The sequence below is a fragment of the Aotus nancymaae genome, unplaced genomic scaffold (genome assembly GCF_030222135.1).
Source record: "Aotus nancymaae isolate 86718 unplaced genomic scaffold, 86718_ANA_hifiasm-v0.15.2.pri h1tg000002l, whole genome shotgun sequence".
Taxonomy (NCBI): Eukaryota; Metazoa; Chordata; class Mammalia; order Primates; family Aotidae; genus Aotus; species Aotus nancymaae.
Genome location: NW_026988413.1, coordinates 17,554,237 through 17,571,374, shown reverse-complemented (window position 1 = coordinate 17,571,374; position 17,138 = coordinate 17,554,237). Strand labels below are relative to the sequence as shown.

General features: G+C 42.7%; 1 protein-coding gene across 2 annotated transcripts in view; it reads left to right on the top strand.

Moving 5' to 3' along the window:
- The window catches only part of TBXAS1 (thromboxane A synthase 1), a 182,741-nt gene that overhangs the window by 88,051 nt on the left and 77,552 nt on the right, over window positions 1-17,138 (top strand). For both annotated transcript variants that reach the window (XM_012447508.2, XM_012447509.2), the window contains exon 5: window positions 9,994-10,110. In XM_012447508.2, the coding sequence (XP_012302931.2) occupies window positions 9,994-10,110 (117 nt within the window). The remainder of the gene's footprint in view (window positions 1-9,993; window positions 10,111-17,138) is intronic.

Sequence of the window (17,138 nt, the reverse complement as noted above, 5' to 3'; positions counted from 1 at the left end):
GTTCTGAAGAATTGACATCATAACAATATTGAATTTTCTAAACTATGAATGTGGAACCTCTAATTATTTGGGTCTTTTAAATTTGTCTTAGCAATATTTTGTAGTTCCAGACTAGAGGTCTTTTGTACATCCTTAGTCAAATGTATTTCTAGGTATTTAATAGTTTTACTGTTACTGTAAGTTATATTTTCAAAGTTTCATTTTCCACAGCTTGTTGCCCATATGTAGAAATAAATTTTTTGTATATTGTTTGTATCCAACAATTTTTTAAGCTCAATATTAAATCTAAAAGTTTATTTATAGATATTTCTCAAATTTTCTTTTATACAATCATGTCATATACAAATAGTTTTACTTCTTCCATTCCAATTTTTTAATATTTCTTTTATTTTTTATTTTTAAATTTACATCATAGTATTATACTTTACCCCTTCTTTCCAACTTTTATTTTAGATTCAGTGGGTATATGTGTAGGTTTGTTATGTGCATTGATTGCATGTTGCTGAGGTTTGGTAATAAGCATAGTACTAGGATAGTCATTTTTCCATCCTCACCCTCCATTCTCAAGTAGGCCCCAGTGTCCATTATTCCCTTCTTTGTGTCCATGTGTTCTCAGTGTTTAGCTCCCACTTATAAGTGAAAAAATGTGGTATTTGGTTTTTTGTTCCTGTATTAATTCATTTAGGATAATGGCCTCCAGCTTCATCCATGTTGCAGAAAAGGACATGATCTTGTGCTTTTTCATGACTGCATAGTATGTCCTGGTGTATCTGTACTGCATTTTCTTTCTTTTTTTTTTTAATTGTACTTTAGGTTCTGGGCTACATGTGCAGATCATGCAGGATTGTTGCATAGGTACATACATGGCAAAATGGTTTGCTGCTTCCATCTCCCCATCACCTGTATCTGGCATTTCTCCCCTTGTTATCCCTCCCTACCCTTCCCACCCTCTGCTGTCCCTCCCCTACCCCCCATCAGACCCCAGTGTGTGATGCTCCCCTCCCTGTGTCCATGTGTTCTCATTGTTCAACACCTACCTATGAGTGAGAACATGCAGTGTTTGATTTTCTGTTCTTGTGTCATTTTGCTGAGAATGATGGTTTCCAGATTCATCCATGTCCCTACAAAGGACACTAACTCATTGTTTTTTATGGCTGCGTAGTATTCCGTGGTGTATATGTGCCACACTTTCTTTGTCCAGTCTATCATTGATGGGCATTTGGGTTGGTTCCAGGTCTTTGCTATTGTAAACAGTGCTGCAATGAATGTATGTATGCACGTATCTTTATAATAGCATGATTTATAATCCTTTGGGTATATACCCAGTAACGGGATTGTTGGGTCAAATGGTATTTCTGTTTTTAGATCTTTGAGGAATCGCCACACTGTCTTCCACAATGGTTGAACTAATTTACACTCCCACCAACAGTGTAAAAGTGTTCCTATTTCTCCACATCCTCTCCAGCATCTGTTGTCTCCAAATTTTTTAATGATCACCGTGTGAGATGGTACCTCAGTGTGGTTTTGATTTGCATTTCTCTAATGACCAGTAATGATGAGCATTTTTTTCGTGTTTGTTGGCCTCATATACGTCTTCTTTTGAAAAGTGTCTGTTCATATCCTTCATCCACTTTTGAATGGGTTTGTTAATTTTTTTCTTGTAAATCTGTTTTAGTGCTTTGTAGATTCTAGATATTAGCCCTTTGTCAGTTTCGTAGATTGCAAAAATTTTTTCCCATTCTGTTGGTTGTTGGTTCCCTCTAATGATTGTTTCTTTTGCTGTACAGAAGCTCTGGAGTTTAATTAGATCTCATTTGTCTATTTTGGCTTTTGTTACCATCGCTTTTGGTGTTCTAGTCATGAAGTCCTTGCCTATGCCTATGTCCTGAATAGTTTTGCCTAGGTTTTCTTCTAAGGTTTTTATGGTGTTAGGTCTTACAAATTTTATTTATTTTTCTTGCCTTATTGACCTCTCTATGATGTTAAATAGAAGTATAATAATGGACATACTTACTCGTCTTGTTTCCAGCCTCAGAAACTGTTAACTATTTCACCATTGCGTATAATGTTAACTGCAGGTGTCTTTGTAAATATCATTTTTACATGAAGGAAGTCTCCTTCTATTCCTAGTTCACTGAAAGTTATTATCATGAATGTGTGTCAGGTTTTATCCATTTTTTCTGCATCTGTTGAGATTATATTTGTTTTTCTCTTTTATTCTGTTAATGCAACAAATTACACTGATTTTCAAAGTTGCATTCTTGGAATGAGTCCCACTTGGTCTTGAATTATTCTTGTAATTTATCAGAGTTATATTAGCTAATATTTTGTTTAGGACTTTTTTGTCTATGTTCATGAGTGATATCGGCCTATAATTTTTCTTTCTTGTAAGTCTTTATCTGGTTTGGGGCTCAGTTTATGCTGGCTTATGAGATGATCCAGATTAATGTTAAGTCGTGACTCTGTGCACATTAATATTCTCAGCTGTGATTTCTGCAAATCAGTAGTTCATTTTGAAAATAACAAATAAAATGTTCAATTGGAGTGGGGTAAGTGTAGAAACCTGTAGGTCTCTATTTGATTCCAGATTAATAGAGTTTTATTTGTCTTCTCTGTTCTGTCGGCCATGAAACCACCAAGGTGGAATTACTTACCAACCCATTGCTTCCCCTCCTTCACAGTGAATGTCCTTGGAAATCACAAAACGTTTTGTTTTCCACATCTATAGATCTCTCTATGGGGAAAAAAAAAAGAATGAGTGTGACACTACTTATCAGTGAACTTGCTCCTAAGATCACTTTTTTAAAAATCTTTTTTAAATGGGAGTAAGCTGTTATCTGCACAAAGCCCTTGGGGCCAAGTCCAGTCAATGGGGCTTCCCTCAGGAGATATTCTCTAAGCTGTGTTCATGAAGGTGAATAGGAGTTAGCAGGCAGAGGAGAAAGGGAGTTGGAGAGGGACCTAGAGTTTTAGAGAAAGAGAAAAACAGCTCATGAGAGTCCTTCTCATGGTCAAGGATCTAATGGCATAATGTGATGTCATCTCAACACTACATGCCAAGGACTGTCCTGAATGCTGTATACATATTAACTGCAATCATCATTCCGATTGCTCAGTCCAAAACTCTTGGAGTCATCCTTGACTCCCATCTTTCTCTCTCCCACGTCATAGCCAATCCATCAGGAAATCCTGTTGACTCTACCTTCAAAGCATGCCAAGCTAATCATTTCTCCCCATATCTGTGTCCAGCTCTCTGGCCTGAGTCTCCATCCCTGCTCTCATCTGGCCACTGTGCTTCCTCCTGATGTCTCTCTTGCCTCTATCCTGGCTCCTCAATGTTGACTTTCAACACCAAAGCAGTGATATTCCTTAAAACAGAAGTCAGCTCAAGATATGTCTCTGTTCAAAACTCTACTGTGACTTCCTGTGTCATGTGGAGTAAAAATTCTACCAAAGTTCTGGAGCCCCTCCATACACAGGCCCCTGTGCCCTCTCTGGCCTGCCTCCATCCCTCCCCTCCAGCCACACCACGTCCTTGAGGGTCCTCACGCACATGATGCCTTTGCTGCAATGGTTCCCATGCCCCCCAAACCCCCAGCTCCTTCAAGGCTTTGCTCAAATCTCACCTATGCAGGAGCCCAGTGCCAAGTGACTGATTTAATACCATGCCTCACCTCATCCCACTGTACCATCCCGTGTATTTCTCCTGCTTACTAAGTCCACCTTCTTCCACTAGAATGCAAGCTCTGTGAGGACAGGGAGCTTCATTTTGTTCACAGATATATCTTCAGCACCTAAATCAGGGCCTAGCACATACCAGGCACTGAATAAATATTTGTGAAGTGAATGAAGCCTCACAACTATCCTAAGAGGTCCGCAGTGTCATTATCCCCATTTTACAGATTGAGAACCTGTAGAGAGGTCAAACCAGAGAGGTCAGCTCTCAAAGTCACATGGAGCCAAGATTTGAACCCAGGTGTCTGACTCTAGAGGCAGTGTTCTTACCATTGCATTATCCTGCCAAGCCCAGAGTGGCAAATGCAACCCGAGCTTCCAGAAAGCCCTGTGACTTCAGACCATATACAGGATTGGGAAATTAAGGAACTGCTTCAGGCTTTGTGTTCAGAAAGGGGTGGGGAACTGGCCAGCACATACCAGACCTCATAAACCAAGTAGGGAGTTTGCACGAGGGTAGGACTAGATTTGTGCTTAAGAAAGATCCCACCAACTACAGGGTGGAGTACGGATGGGTGTGACAAGGCTGCCAGCAGGGAAATCAGTTAGGGGCTGAAATAATGGTGACCTCAGCCAGGGTGGCGGCTGTGGTGATGGAGAGAGATGGCTAATCAAAGAGAGATTTAATAGTTATGACTGATAGGATTTTAGTTGAGAGAGAGAACAACTCCCAGGTTTGGGGTTTGGGTTAGTTTCAGTTTTTCAAACTTTTTTGACTGAGATCTACTGTAAAAAACACATTCACATTTTGACACAGAATACACACACATACATACACATACACACACATACATACACACATTTATATGCACACACATACACATATACATGCACACATACATACACATACCCACATACATACACACACAGACACATACACACATACTGACACACACCTACATATACACACATACACACATACCTATACACACATACACATGCACACATATCCATATACACACATACACACACATCCAGACACACACGTACATATACACACATACCTATACACACGTACATACACATGCACACACACATACATACACACACATCCATATACACACATACACACACACATCTTGAACAAGTTCAACAACCACAAAATACTTCCCCTGATGTTAAATGCTCCTCTGTGTTTTCTAACCTGTCTATCTCTTACCTCTTTCTCTTTTCTTTTTAAATGCTGGTTGCCACTCACGGCATTGATTTCATGACTGGTCATGGCCTGCAGTCTGGAAGCCCCTGACCAGAGAGTGATTGGAGGCTTGGGACACAGCCAGACTGACAGACAGGAGCCTAGAAAGCTGTGTCCCTTGACCTCCTTTCTGCAGTCCCCTTCCTGCAGGACATGCATAGTCTGGCTCCCATTGCACTTGCCAGTCTTGTTACTCGTTGAATTAGTCCATTTTCACGCTGCTGATAAAGACATACCCAAGACTCGACAATTTACAAAAGAGAGAAGTTTAATGGACTCACAGTATCATGTGGCTGGGGAGGCCTCCCAAACATGGCAGAAAGTGAAAGGCATGTCTCACATGGCAGCAGACAAGAGAAGAGGACTTGTCCAGGGAAACTCCCCTTTATAAAATCATCAGATATCTTGAGACTTATTCACTACCATGAGAACAGCATAGGAAACCCATCCCCATGATTCACTTACCTCCCACCAGGTCACTCCCACCACATATAGGAATTGTGGGAGCTACAATTCAAAATGAGATTCGGGTGGGAACATAGCCAAGCCATATCACTCATTCCTTTGAGGAAAATCCTTTGTCCCTTTCAAGGCATCTCTCAGTAAATCTAATCAATAAACTTAGGCAGGAGGTGGGGAGGCAACATGGAAGCTATTGTTTAATAGTCACAGAGTTTCACTTCTGCAAGATGAAGAAAGTTCTATGGAGGAATGCTGGTGATAAGAGCACAACCATGTGAGTGTACTTAATACCACCCAATTGTACTCTTAAAAAGGGTTAAGATGACCACCGGGCATGGTGGCTCACACCTGTAATCCCAGCACTTTGGGAGGCTGAGGCGAGCAGATCATGAGGTCAGGAGATCGAGACCATCCTGGCTAACACAGTGAAACCCCGTCTCTACTAAAAATACAAAAAAATTAGCCAAGCATGGTGGCACGCATTGTAGTCCCAGCTACTCAGGAGGCTGAGGCAGGAGAATAGCTTGAACCCGGGAGGCAGAGGTTGCAGTGAGCCAAGATCTCACCACTGGATTCCAGCCTGGGTGACAGAATAAGACTCTGTCTCAAAAAAAAAAAAAAAATGGTTAAGATGGTGAATTTTATGTTATGTGCATTTTGCCACAATTTTTTAAATCAATGTATAGGCAGACTAATAGAAAAAAAAGTGTCTGGATTGATGTTCTGGACATGAAGTCTCAGGATTGAAAGAGTTCTTGGAAAGCTTTTAGACCAAACCCCTCTGCATGCTCAAGCCTTGGGTACAGGATTTCCAAGAAGTGGAACAGTCTCCAAGGGTGTGGAGCTCATCACTCAAGGCAGGTTATCTTATCTTTGAATAATTTTGCCTGTTGACTATTGGGATAGTTCTTCAGATAAGCTGAAATTTTCCCCATAGCTTCCTCTATTAAACCCAGTTTCACTTCTGAGGGTCACAAAAACAACCTAAATTTCCTCTCCCATGCAGTATGCATTCAATAAATATTTATTGTGCACATACCTAAGTACCACTATCTGATCTTCTAAATTTTCTCTTTTTTGGTTAAAAATTCCAAAATCTGACAACTATTTCATATATGACATGATTCAATGTTTTTTCACCTTCTGACTGCTCTTTTGAAATGATCAATATCCTCTTATGGTGGGGCATCTGGAAATGAAAAGAGGCCAGGTACAGTGGCTCATCCCTGTAATCTCAGCACTTTGGAAGACCAAGGTGGGAGTGTCGCTTGAGGCCAGGAGTTCAAGACCAGCCTGGTCAACATAGTGAGATACCATTTCTTTTCTTTTTTCTTTTTTGAGATGGAGTCTCACACTGTCACCCGGGCTGGAGTGCAATGGCATAATCTTGGCTCACTGCAACCTCTGCCTTCCAGGTTCAAGTGATTCTCCTGCTTCAGCCTCCAGAGTAGCTGGGATTACAGGTGCCTGCCACCACACCCGGCTAATATTTTGTATTTTTAGTAGAGACAGAGTTTCACTATGTTGGCCAGGCCAGCCTTGAACTCCTGACCCTTGTGATCCACTCGCCTCAGCCTCCCAAAGTGCTGGGATTACAGGCGTGAGCCACCACGCCCAGCCCCAGCAAGACCCATTTCTCCAAAAAGCTTAAAAATTAGTTGGACATGGTGGTATGTGCCTCTAGTCCCAACCACTCTCCTGAGAGTCAGGATTGCTTGAGCCCAGAAGTTAGGGGTTCCAGTGAGCCATGATCATACCATGGCATTACTGCCTGGGTGACAGAGCAAGACCCTGTTTTAAAAAATAAAATAAAATAAAATGTTTTCAGAAATAAAAATATTACAATAACCAATAGCTCCAAATGATTTCATCAAAAATGGAGGATTCTAATGGGATTTCCAGGACCACAGGAGGACAGTGCCATGGTAGGCTGGTGAGAAAGATACTTGAAGGCCATGCTGACATATCATAAGGAGGGCTAAATTTGTCTTTCAGATGTAAGACAAAAAATAGCATAAACTCACCCTTAAGTCTTAAGGATAGATACAAGATCCAGTCAGTCTTCAGTCTTAGCTCTAATTTATTCTGTCTCATCAGAACCACATAAACCATTACCCCATTTTCCTTGGAGTTCAATGCTTTATTCCATGCAGTGCAGCACAGGCCTGCATCTTGCTACTATATAAATACACATAATGTATGATTTCCTCCTTCAACTCTGGAACCTAAACAAATGGAATGTGTTCCCCCAATTCCATAAAACCATAATTCTGTTGAGTGGCCCTGGCACTCCTAAAGAATTTCTTTCTAAATATAGAGAGGCATTCCTCTGCAGAAAAAATATCCCAGCATCTTGGTTCTAATATATAATTAACTCCCCTCTAGATACTTTGCAGTTATGTTTTATGGCTTATTTTGAGTGTTCATATTTTATCAGAAAATTATAATTTTCCTCTAAATAGGAGTTTTTACAAGGCTTTTGAATTCTGATGACTGGCTTCATGTTTCAGCTATAATTAAAACAGTGAAAAGAAATAGCGTCACCATGTATCACACGTGGTTCTGAGACTGCTTGGTCACCCAACCCCCTGTCTCCCCACGCCCTGCCTACAGGCAGGGGACACTCTGACCAATGGTGGGGGCTCCATTTTTCACTGCTTAGTGGGACAGCTGGTTTTAGAAAGAAACAGAATGGCCTGGAAAGAAGGGATGAGGAGACCAAAGTTCTCACCTCAGAGAAGTCTCCCAACCATGTTCCCCACCCATGTCCCTCCTTGCCCTATTTTCTCTCCAGAAAAATATACTTTCTCCAAGAAATACACTTTCTGTCCAGGAAAATTCACTTTCCATCTAGTTGTTAGCTTATGAGTTTACTCTCTGCCTCCCCTCTAGACTGCCTCCTCCATGAGGGTCAAAGCAAAGTCTTTTTCATTCAACGTGGTATAGACAACTTCTTAAACACTGTATGAGTTTACTAGGCTACTATACCAGCCAACCATAGACTGGAGGTTTAAACAATAGATACTGATTTTCCCACAGTGCTGGAGACCGGAAGCCTGAAGTCAAGGTGTCAGCAGTGTTGGTTTCTCCTGAGGCCTCTCTTTGGCTTATACATGGCTGTCTTCTGCCTATATCCTCACATGGTCTTCCTTCTGTGTGTGTCTATGTCCTAATCTCCTCTTCCAAAAAGTGCAACGGTCATGTTGGATTAGGGCCCACCCTAATGACCTTATTTTACCGTAATTACCTCTTTTTTTTAGATGGATTCTTGCTCTGCAGCCCAGGCTGGAGTGCAGTGGCTCAATCTCAGCTCACTGCAACCTCTGCCTCCCAGGTTTGAGCAATTCTTCCTGCCTAAGCCTCCCAAGTAGCTGGGACTACAGGTGCGCGACAGCACGCCTGGCTAATTTTTGTGTTTTTAGTAGAGGGGGTTTTGCCGTGTTGGCCAGACTGGTCTCGAACTCCTGACCTCAGGTGATCTGCTTGCCTCAGCCTCCCAAAGTGCTGGGATTACAGGTGTGAGCCATCGCGCCCAGCCTTAATTATCTCTTTAAAGACCTTATCTCCAAATCAGCCATCCCTCAGTATCTTGTGGGATTGGTTCCAGGACCCGCCCTTGCTCAGGACACCAGAATCTGTGGATGCTTAAGTTTCTGATATAAAATGGCATAGTATTTGCATATAACCTGTGCACATCCTTCTCTATGCTTTAAATCAGCTCTAGATTACTTATAATACCTAATACAATGCCTATGCCTCACTTCATTTACATGGAGTCAGTGTAGTTCTCTGTACAGGGGAACTTCAAGTTTTGCTTTTCAGAACTTGGTGGAATTTTTTCTGCATATTTTTGATCCATGACTGGTTGAATCCACAGATGCAGATCGCCCAGATATAGAAGGTTGACTGCACAGTCACATTCTGAGGTTCTTGGGGTCAGGATTTAAACCTATGAAGTTTGGGGTTGGGGAGCCGAATTCAGCCCGTAACACAATGTTAGGCTGTCAACTGATGTTTGCTGACTGAGAAAAGAATGAATGACTGATAGAACATTATGGCAGGCATGCTCTTGGAAGCAGCTCTCCTGACACACACTTCTAAAGGCCTCTCCTTTTTCCCACTTCCCCCTCCCTCCACCCATACAGCAAGGGCCCAGACGAGTGAGTCTCTCAACTCCGGACACATCCTAACCAATTCAGTCACACAAAACCCTGTGCCACGAAGTTCAGACATGAAACTAATTTCCAGGAAAGGCTAGGCCATCTCCAGGAAGCCTGCCTTGTTTATCTGCAGAGAATCTCCGCTCAATAGGGGGACTGAGAACACACACAAAAGTCATGGGGTTGTCTTTACAATGGTGACCACATCATAGTGGGGTACAACTGAGCTTCCAGAGCTTGCCGGTTTGCTCCCTCTGGGCTCTGGCCATGGATCTTCCTATCATGGCCTGCAAGCCTTTCTATTCTTCCTCTGTATCCTTGCAAGAGAAACCTCCTAACTTGTTGGTCATTGATGTACTTTAACCAGGGTGTTTGTCATGGTTTCCACCAAGGTGGCTTTGGCTCCGAGTCCTGACCCTCTGCTTTGCTACTTCCCAACAGGCATCGGGTTTGGAGTTCAAGTCTGTAGCCGACAGTGTTCTGTTTTTACGTGACAAAAGGTGGGAAGAGGTCAGAGGCACCCTGATGTCTGTTTTCAGTCCTGAAAAGTTGAACGAGGTAAGACATGAAGAAATCAAACTTTCTTCTCTTATGGAGCAGGTGTCTTCTCTCCAAATCGTGATGGAGAGCCAGTTCATGTTGCATCACTTGCCCAGGTGACATATCAAAAGGCCTTGCCCACTGCGACCTTCAGGCCTCTCTATTATGCAGAAAGCACCGGACGCTGTGCTGAGTGTCTTTCGTTTCTCCAGCCTCCCACATCCCCGGTTGCCATAAATAAATTGCGAATCAAGTACACAGAGCATTCGTCTGTGTCCAGAGACAGAGCTGGAGGTGCTTTGGGGACCCCAGGAGAAAACTGTAATAGTATCTGGCAGATTTTCATGTATAATGGATCACCTGGGGATCTGGCTACGATGCAGACTTTGATTCAATAGGGCCAGGGTGGCCTGAGAATCTGCGTTTACAACACCCTGCCAGATAATTTCGTTGTTTCCAGACAATGAACCACACTTTACGTAGCAAGAAACTAGAGAACAGCATGAAACAAAGGAGGGCTACCAATCGAGTCTTAAATAGGGAGGTGATGGCAGAGAATGACTGGGGAGGAGTGGGCGATCATGGCAGGCAGGAACACCCAAGTTCACCTCTAGGCCAAGTTTAAGGGAAGGGCAGGCTCCACAAGATGCTGCCAGCTCTCTAAGGCCCTGGACACTCTCCTTTCCCTACTCAATGACCCACTCTTCTCTATCAGCTGTGCACCCAAAACCTGGTGTTTGTATGGCCTCCAGACTAGTTTCTCACACACCAGATCCTGACTGCTGTGTTTCGTATCTCAGCCTGACAACCCCCTCCATTGCTGGTCTGCCTTTGGTGTTTGCTGGGAGAGAGAACTTGAGCCCTTCTGATGTGAAGTGATTAGGGGGCTTCTTCAGTTCCAGTCTCAGGTACACAGACATCTCAAGAGCAAAGGAGCTTCCAAAGCTTGGCTGGGGTGCCCTGGGCTTCTGCCATACACCCTGTCTGGATGTTACAGAGTAGCCTGTCTTCAGTTCAATAAATGAAAGCTACTTTTAGCTTAAGCTCAAGATGCTCACCCATATGGTCCTGACTGAATTTCTATAAATCTTCCGAAGTACCCCAGAAGAGGAAGGGGTTCCACACCTCATAATATCCAGTTAGACTCACTCAGAAACTAGTGATCCCTCCTGTTTCCAATGAGGTTTTGATTCACATTTCCATGGGTAGTCCTTGGTGTTTCAGGGCAGAGCCTGTCTCTGTTTGCAGCTGCAGCTCATGCTCACACAGCTCAGTCACGTTCTAAGGGTTGCCTATGTAGACTAACACACTACCTCTTCACCACATTCCTGCAAGATAAATACTATCATCCTTATTATTACAATCTCATTTTGCAGAGGAGGAAACTAGGCACAGAGAGATTAAGTAGTGGGCTCCAAGTCTAGTAGCTAGTAAGCAGCAGAGCCAAAATTAGAACCCAGCTCCAGTGTGCTCTTCACGTCTCTGTCTCACTGCTTGTTACCTACATGTGATTTTCCAGTGGTGCTCAGAGGCCACCTAGGACTGTCTGGAGGGTGCAGGAAGGGGAAGTGTAGCAAATGGGGCCTTGGTGGAAAGCTAGGGGTGGGTCAGAAGCAACACTTCTCTATTTTCTGCCTAAGTTTGGAGCAACTGAGGTATGGAAACAGGTTTTAGGCAAAGGAAATATAATTTTCTCTTTTCTTACTGGTAAAGCAGTTTGAAAAATAGAGCCCACAACTGATCACATGGGCTTGCTATGCTAATACTTCACCAGAATGGGACCATTGCAGGAGGGTGGCAGATGCCATTGGGGCTGGCCCATAGCCCACACATGCTCAGTTCCTTCCTCCCAGACTGGCTCTGATACAGCGTAGACAGCAGGAGACAGATAGTGACTCAGATGCAGCCGTCAGCAACTGTAGCCCGCTGGGATCACCTAGGGCAGGCTTTGAAAACTGTTGCTGCCTGGGTCCCATACCTAGAAATTCTGATTCAGTTGGTTTGCTCTGGGATGCAGCCTGGGTTTGAGGACCTTTCTTCAGGCTTCCCAGGTGACTGTATGTAAAGCCAGTATTGGGAACCACTGCCAGTAGAAGTTCGCCACAAGGACACGCAAGGAGGGGGGCACCTGCTTCCACTGCGGCAATGAGCTCTGCTCACATGGATCTGTGTTATCTATTGAGGATTCATGGGAGAATATGAAGGAAGGGGCTGCTTCCTAAAGTTAGAAACCACTGCTCTAAACCATCCAGACAAGCTGCATGGAGTGTGCCCCTTTATCACGTCCAGCCACTAAAAGGTTGAGTTAGCCAAGAGAAGACCAGGGGAAGAGAGGAAAAGTCAACGAACCTATGGCTGGTATCACTAGTGTGTATATGTCTTTATTCAAAAGCAATGGTATCCCAGCATTGCAGACGTAGAAAGAACCTCACGTGTGACATAGAAATTGGTGAAGAGTATCTGAGAAAAGAAGAAAAGAGAAAGAAAGAAAAGTAAGCAAGGAAAGGAAACTAAGGTTTAGCAGTCCTGGGCTATGGTTCTTTGATAGGGGATTTTATCATGGTCTAGATTCCTTTAACCTCTTACAGGGGATACTCCAGAAAGTGATTCACTGTTGTTTCCCAAGCAAATTCAGTGCTCTTGGGGTCCAGTCTTCTCCCTCTAGTCCAGAAATCAAATGCATAGTGCCTGAATTAATTGCAGAAAATAGAGTTCCTTGATATATCCATAGCATTAAGATGCTGAGAGAAGCCAGACGTGGTGGCTCACGCCTGTAATCCCAGCACTTTGGGAGGCGGAGGTGGGAGGACCACCTGAGGTCAGCAGTTTGAGACTAGCCTGACCATCATGGTGAAACCCCGTCTTTACTAAAACTACAAAAAGTAGCTGGGAATGATGGTACCCACCTGTAACCCCAGCTACTCAGGAGGCAGAGGCAGGAGAATCACTTGAACCCAGGAGGCAGAGGTTGCAGTGAGCCAAGATCACACCATGCACTCCAGCCCTCATCTCAAAAAAAAAAAAGATGCCAAGAGGTAAGAGAGAGATTTCATAGACCCCATTATTTACCATACACTATCAATAAACTTGAAATTCCATTGAAAGGTATTTTTTTCTACTCCATATAGTTCAATTTAGGTTCTTGGGTTTCCATTTGAAAGAATTCCATCCCAGAGGCAGGAGTAGTTAACTTTTGCCCCACCTCTGGGAATTTTAGACCTGGCAAGTTGAAATTTACTGGGAGGCCCCTAAGGAGAACCTTCAAGACGAAGATGCTGTGCAGATGGAGCTCAGGTAGGAGGGGGAAGAAAGATGGTCTTCAAAACACAGACACATGCAGCATATGTGTTAGATATGGTTCTGGGGAGAACCATACTTAAGAGAGGAGCAGAGGAGAAACCTATACAGAAGACTCAGGAAGAGCAGCCTGAAATGGAAACCAGCAGAATGTGGAAGGGGAAAGCATTTCAAAGAGGAAGGAGCAGCCAGAGGTGTTAAATGCTGCTCACATGGAAAGAAACACAAGGATGAAAAAGTGCACAGCAAAGATAATATTTCTGAAATGTGAAACCAATGCATGTCTGTTTCATGCTCCATAGATCGTGTTCCCTGTCATTTTCCCTCACCCACGGAATCACTGGCACCCACTGCTCCTGACGGTGCCTCCAAGTAAGATAGTAGATGCCATCCGGAACAAGAAAGTAGTTGCTCAATTTTGAACTGTATGTTAGCAAGCTTTATTAGGAGAGGAAAGAGTTTTCCAAATCCAAAAGCAGCTTCCCTTTGCATATGAAGAGCAAGGGGTTTGAAGCTCTAAGCCAGATGCAGGAAATGACAAGGGGGGCTGCTTCTGGGCTGTGGAAGATGGGTGGAGGGAACAAAATGAGGAGTGTCCTATCTTCTTCCCCAAAACCTCATGGTTTCTGGATGCTTCCTCAACCTTTAATCTCCCAGCTGCCTTTGTTCACTAGGTCACTGGTTCTCAAACGTTGTGGGACCAAGGGCTACGTGAGAATCACCTAGGACCCTTGATAAAAATACATAATTCCAGCCACCCCAAGATTTAGAGAATCAGAATTTCTAAGGGTAACTGAGAATTCACATCACGAGGTCCCTAGAGAGACTCCGCTGAGAGCCAGAGTGGAAAGCCTTGGTGCTGTGAGTGTTCCTGCTGGTCCCCTCCCCGACCGTCTCAGACTGACTGCGTCTCCAAGCTCCAAGGACCTGGCCTCAGAACCCCCACCTCCTCACTGCTTTCTTTTTCTCTGTGGAACTATCACCAGCTCGCATCCCATTTTGTTTACCTGTTTATTGTATGTCTCCTTCTGCTAGATGGATGCTTCAGGAGGACAAAGGCTTTTTTCTTTTTTCTTGTGTTCTTTATTGTTAACTGCACACACTAGGTACATAATAGACATTTGGGAACAATTAATGAATGGATGGATGAAGAATCGAAGAACCAAGAAGCTTGCTACCTATTCTACCTAAGGATACATGATGAAACTAAGCTAAAAAAAGAAAATTAAACGAAAATAATTTTATCACGAGAAAATTAAGTAAGAGGATATAGCAAGCTGGCTTTTCCTTTAGAGAGTCACAGATATATATACACATTCACAAAGTCACAGACACAAAGAGGAAAATGAGTCATAGAGACAGAAGATAGCTCAGAACTCTGAGCCACAGATAATCAGCTGTGGGTACCTGAGTCAGTTTTCCTAGAAATAGTTTTGAAATACCAGCATCTCTAGTCCTTTCTGAATTTGTAAGTAGCCTTTAGACTTTCGTTATCAAACATCACAGTTTATTCTTGAAATAAAGGTTTGTTTTCCCTTGGAATTCCGAGGCTTTCTCCTTTAGAACCTTGGCAGCCTAAGTCCCTCTCTACCTGGGTCCTTAAGTATGGTTAATATTCGAAAGCTCTGGATGGTGTTGTCTTCATTTATGTGGATATTAGGTTGTCTCAGTCAACAACGCTTGAAAGTTGCTTTAAAGTCAGCCTCATATCATGAAGCCATATTTGTATTTAAAATAAAATTGGTTTTTTGTCTTACATCATACCAGGGATAATATAGAGAGACAGAGAACCAGGGAAAAAGTGATGGATGCATCCCCAAGTCAGGAAAAAGAGAATATTGGAATCATAGTTTATGACAGACAAGTTATTGGGATTTATTCAAGAAGCCTACAGTCCTCCACTCTACCAACTGAGCTATCGAAGGACGCGTTGTTATTGGGATTTATAGTAAAGGATGGCTGAGCATTCCTGGAAAAACAACTGATTTTTTGTTGTTGTTAGGGAAGATCTTGTCTCATTAACTGGCCAGAGTTTTCACTCCATCCCCCAAGGAATTGATGTTTTAAAAAGCACAACTGTAGATTTAGATTTTCACTGTCTTTTGCTAGATTCTTTACCAAAGACTATTAGTGAGTAGTAACCCTGGGATTGTGTAAAACTTTATTATGGATCAGGGAATAAATAGGTTTAATTTCAGGCAATAAAACTGGGGCTAAATTAGTACTTCTTTGAGGGAAAATGTATAAACAACGTGCTCCTCTGGGGACCCAGGCTAGCACTAGCTTTATTTTTAAATTTTATAACTCATCTGAAAGAGGGAGAACACAGTGGAATCTATATATTTGTATATTCCTCTAAGCTGTTCTGATTTGAAAGATAAATCAATAGGAATAACTTTCTGAGACTCTTGTAAGACTGTGTAAGTCAGCACAAAAGTGGCAGGTAACCTTCAGTGTAAGCAAGAATAAAAGAATACATTTAGAAGAAAGACATCTAAACTGTACTTATATGAAGATGAACTTCAAGCTATGAATTACTGCCAGGGAAAAGCATTTGAAATTTGGAGGACCAAAAAGGTCCCACAGTCAAATAACTTGGTGAAATATTACAAACTATATTCTTCAAGATTCACCATGTACCTGAGCATAGGAAAGTCTTGAGAAAGACCTGCAGTAAAGAAATCTGCTTAACTTTGTTTATTCTGGGCTCAAATCGGTTTTCAAAAGGAGAGAACATGGGTTGTTAACTTCATGGTTGGCTACTGAGAGAAATGAGTCTCTTGAGCAATTATCCTTTGCAGGTAGCTTCCATGAGGAACCCAATTTTTGAGTGCCTCTAGCAGAGACTAAGCTTCAAATTGCATGAACCAGTCCAATATGGCAGCTTGTATGTTCTCCGTCCTCAAAGCCCAATATAAATGATGAGCTTTCTTCACTCACCCAGATAACTAAGAGCTGATGGTACCCCACTGAGCAGATATGGGAGACAATGAGTCTTCATGGATGAGAGCCTAAGGATGTATGTGTCACTCAGGAGTGAATGAGCCAATCATGTTGCTGTGCATGGGGACTCAGTTAAAGAAAAGTCAGATAAACTGGGAGGCTGGTATCTCACCCAGCACTGATGCAGCTCTCTGCCTAATTTTTCACTTTTCATCCAGATGTTTCCTGTCAAGAAGGCACAGTCAATAATGTATGAATCTTAAAGGCAGAGGCAGATGTGGTTATTATTCCCTGTAGGCCTTTCCTGACTTGGAGAAGACATGTTACTCAAGAATGACTACAATTTTAAAAAATTTAAGTTGACATAGCCAGCTTATGAGTAAATGCATGGCTACAATCATTTCAGTGCGAAAGTCTTTTCAGAATTACAGTCATCAGCACAGTTTAGTTTGGCCTTTAAATTTTCCCTATAAACTCTTTGGACAGTCACATACGAGGGCTTCTAAAGCAGAACACAGCTTCCCAATAACATTAGAGCAAGCAGTCTTCTCTAGGCGGCATCTGTTTCCAACAGTCTATTTTTAATATTTGCTTTTATTTCTTAAGCCTCCTGAACAATAAAAATGAACATCATTATAATCAAGTGTGGCTGCAGTCATCAATACTTTGAGTCCAAAAATACATTGGCCTTGCCTGAGCAGTTGCCCATTTTCCAGAATATCAGGGTATTTATCTAGCAGCAAGAGGCCATTATCCTGAGACACAGTCGTGTTCCACTGACACCTAATCTCCTAATTAAAATCAGT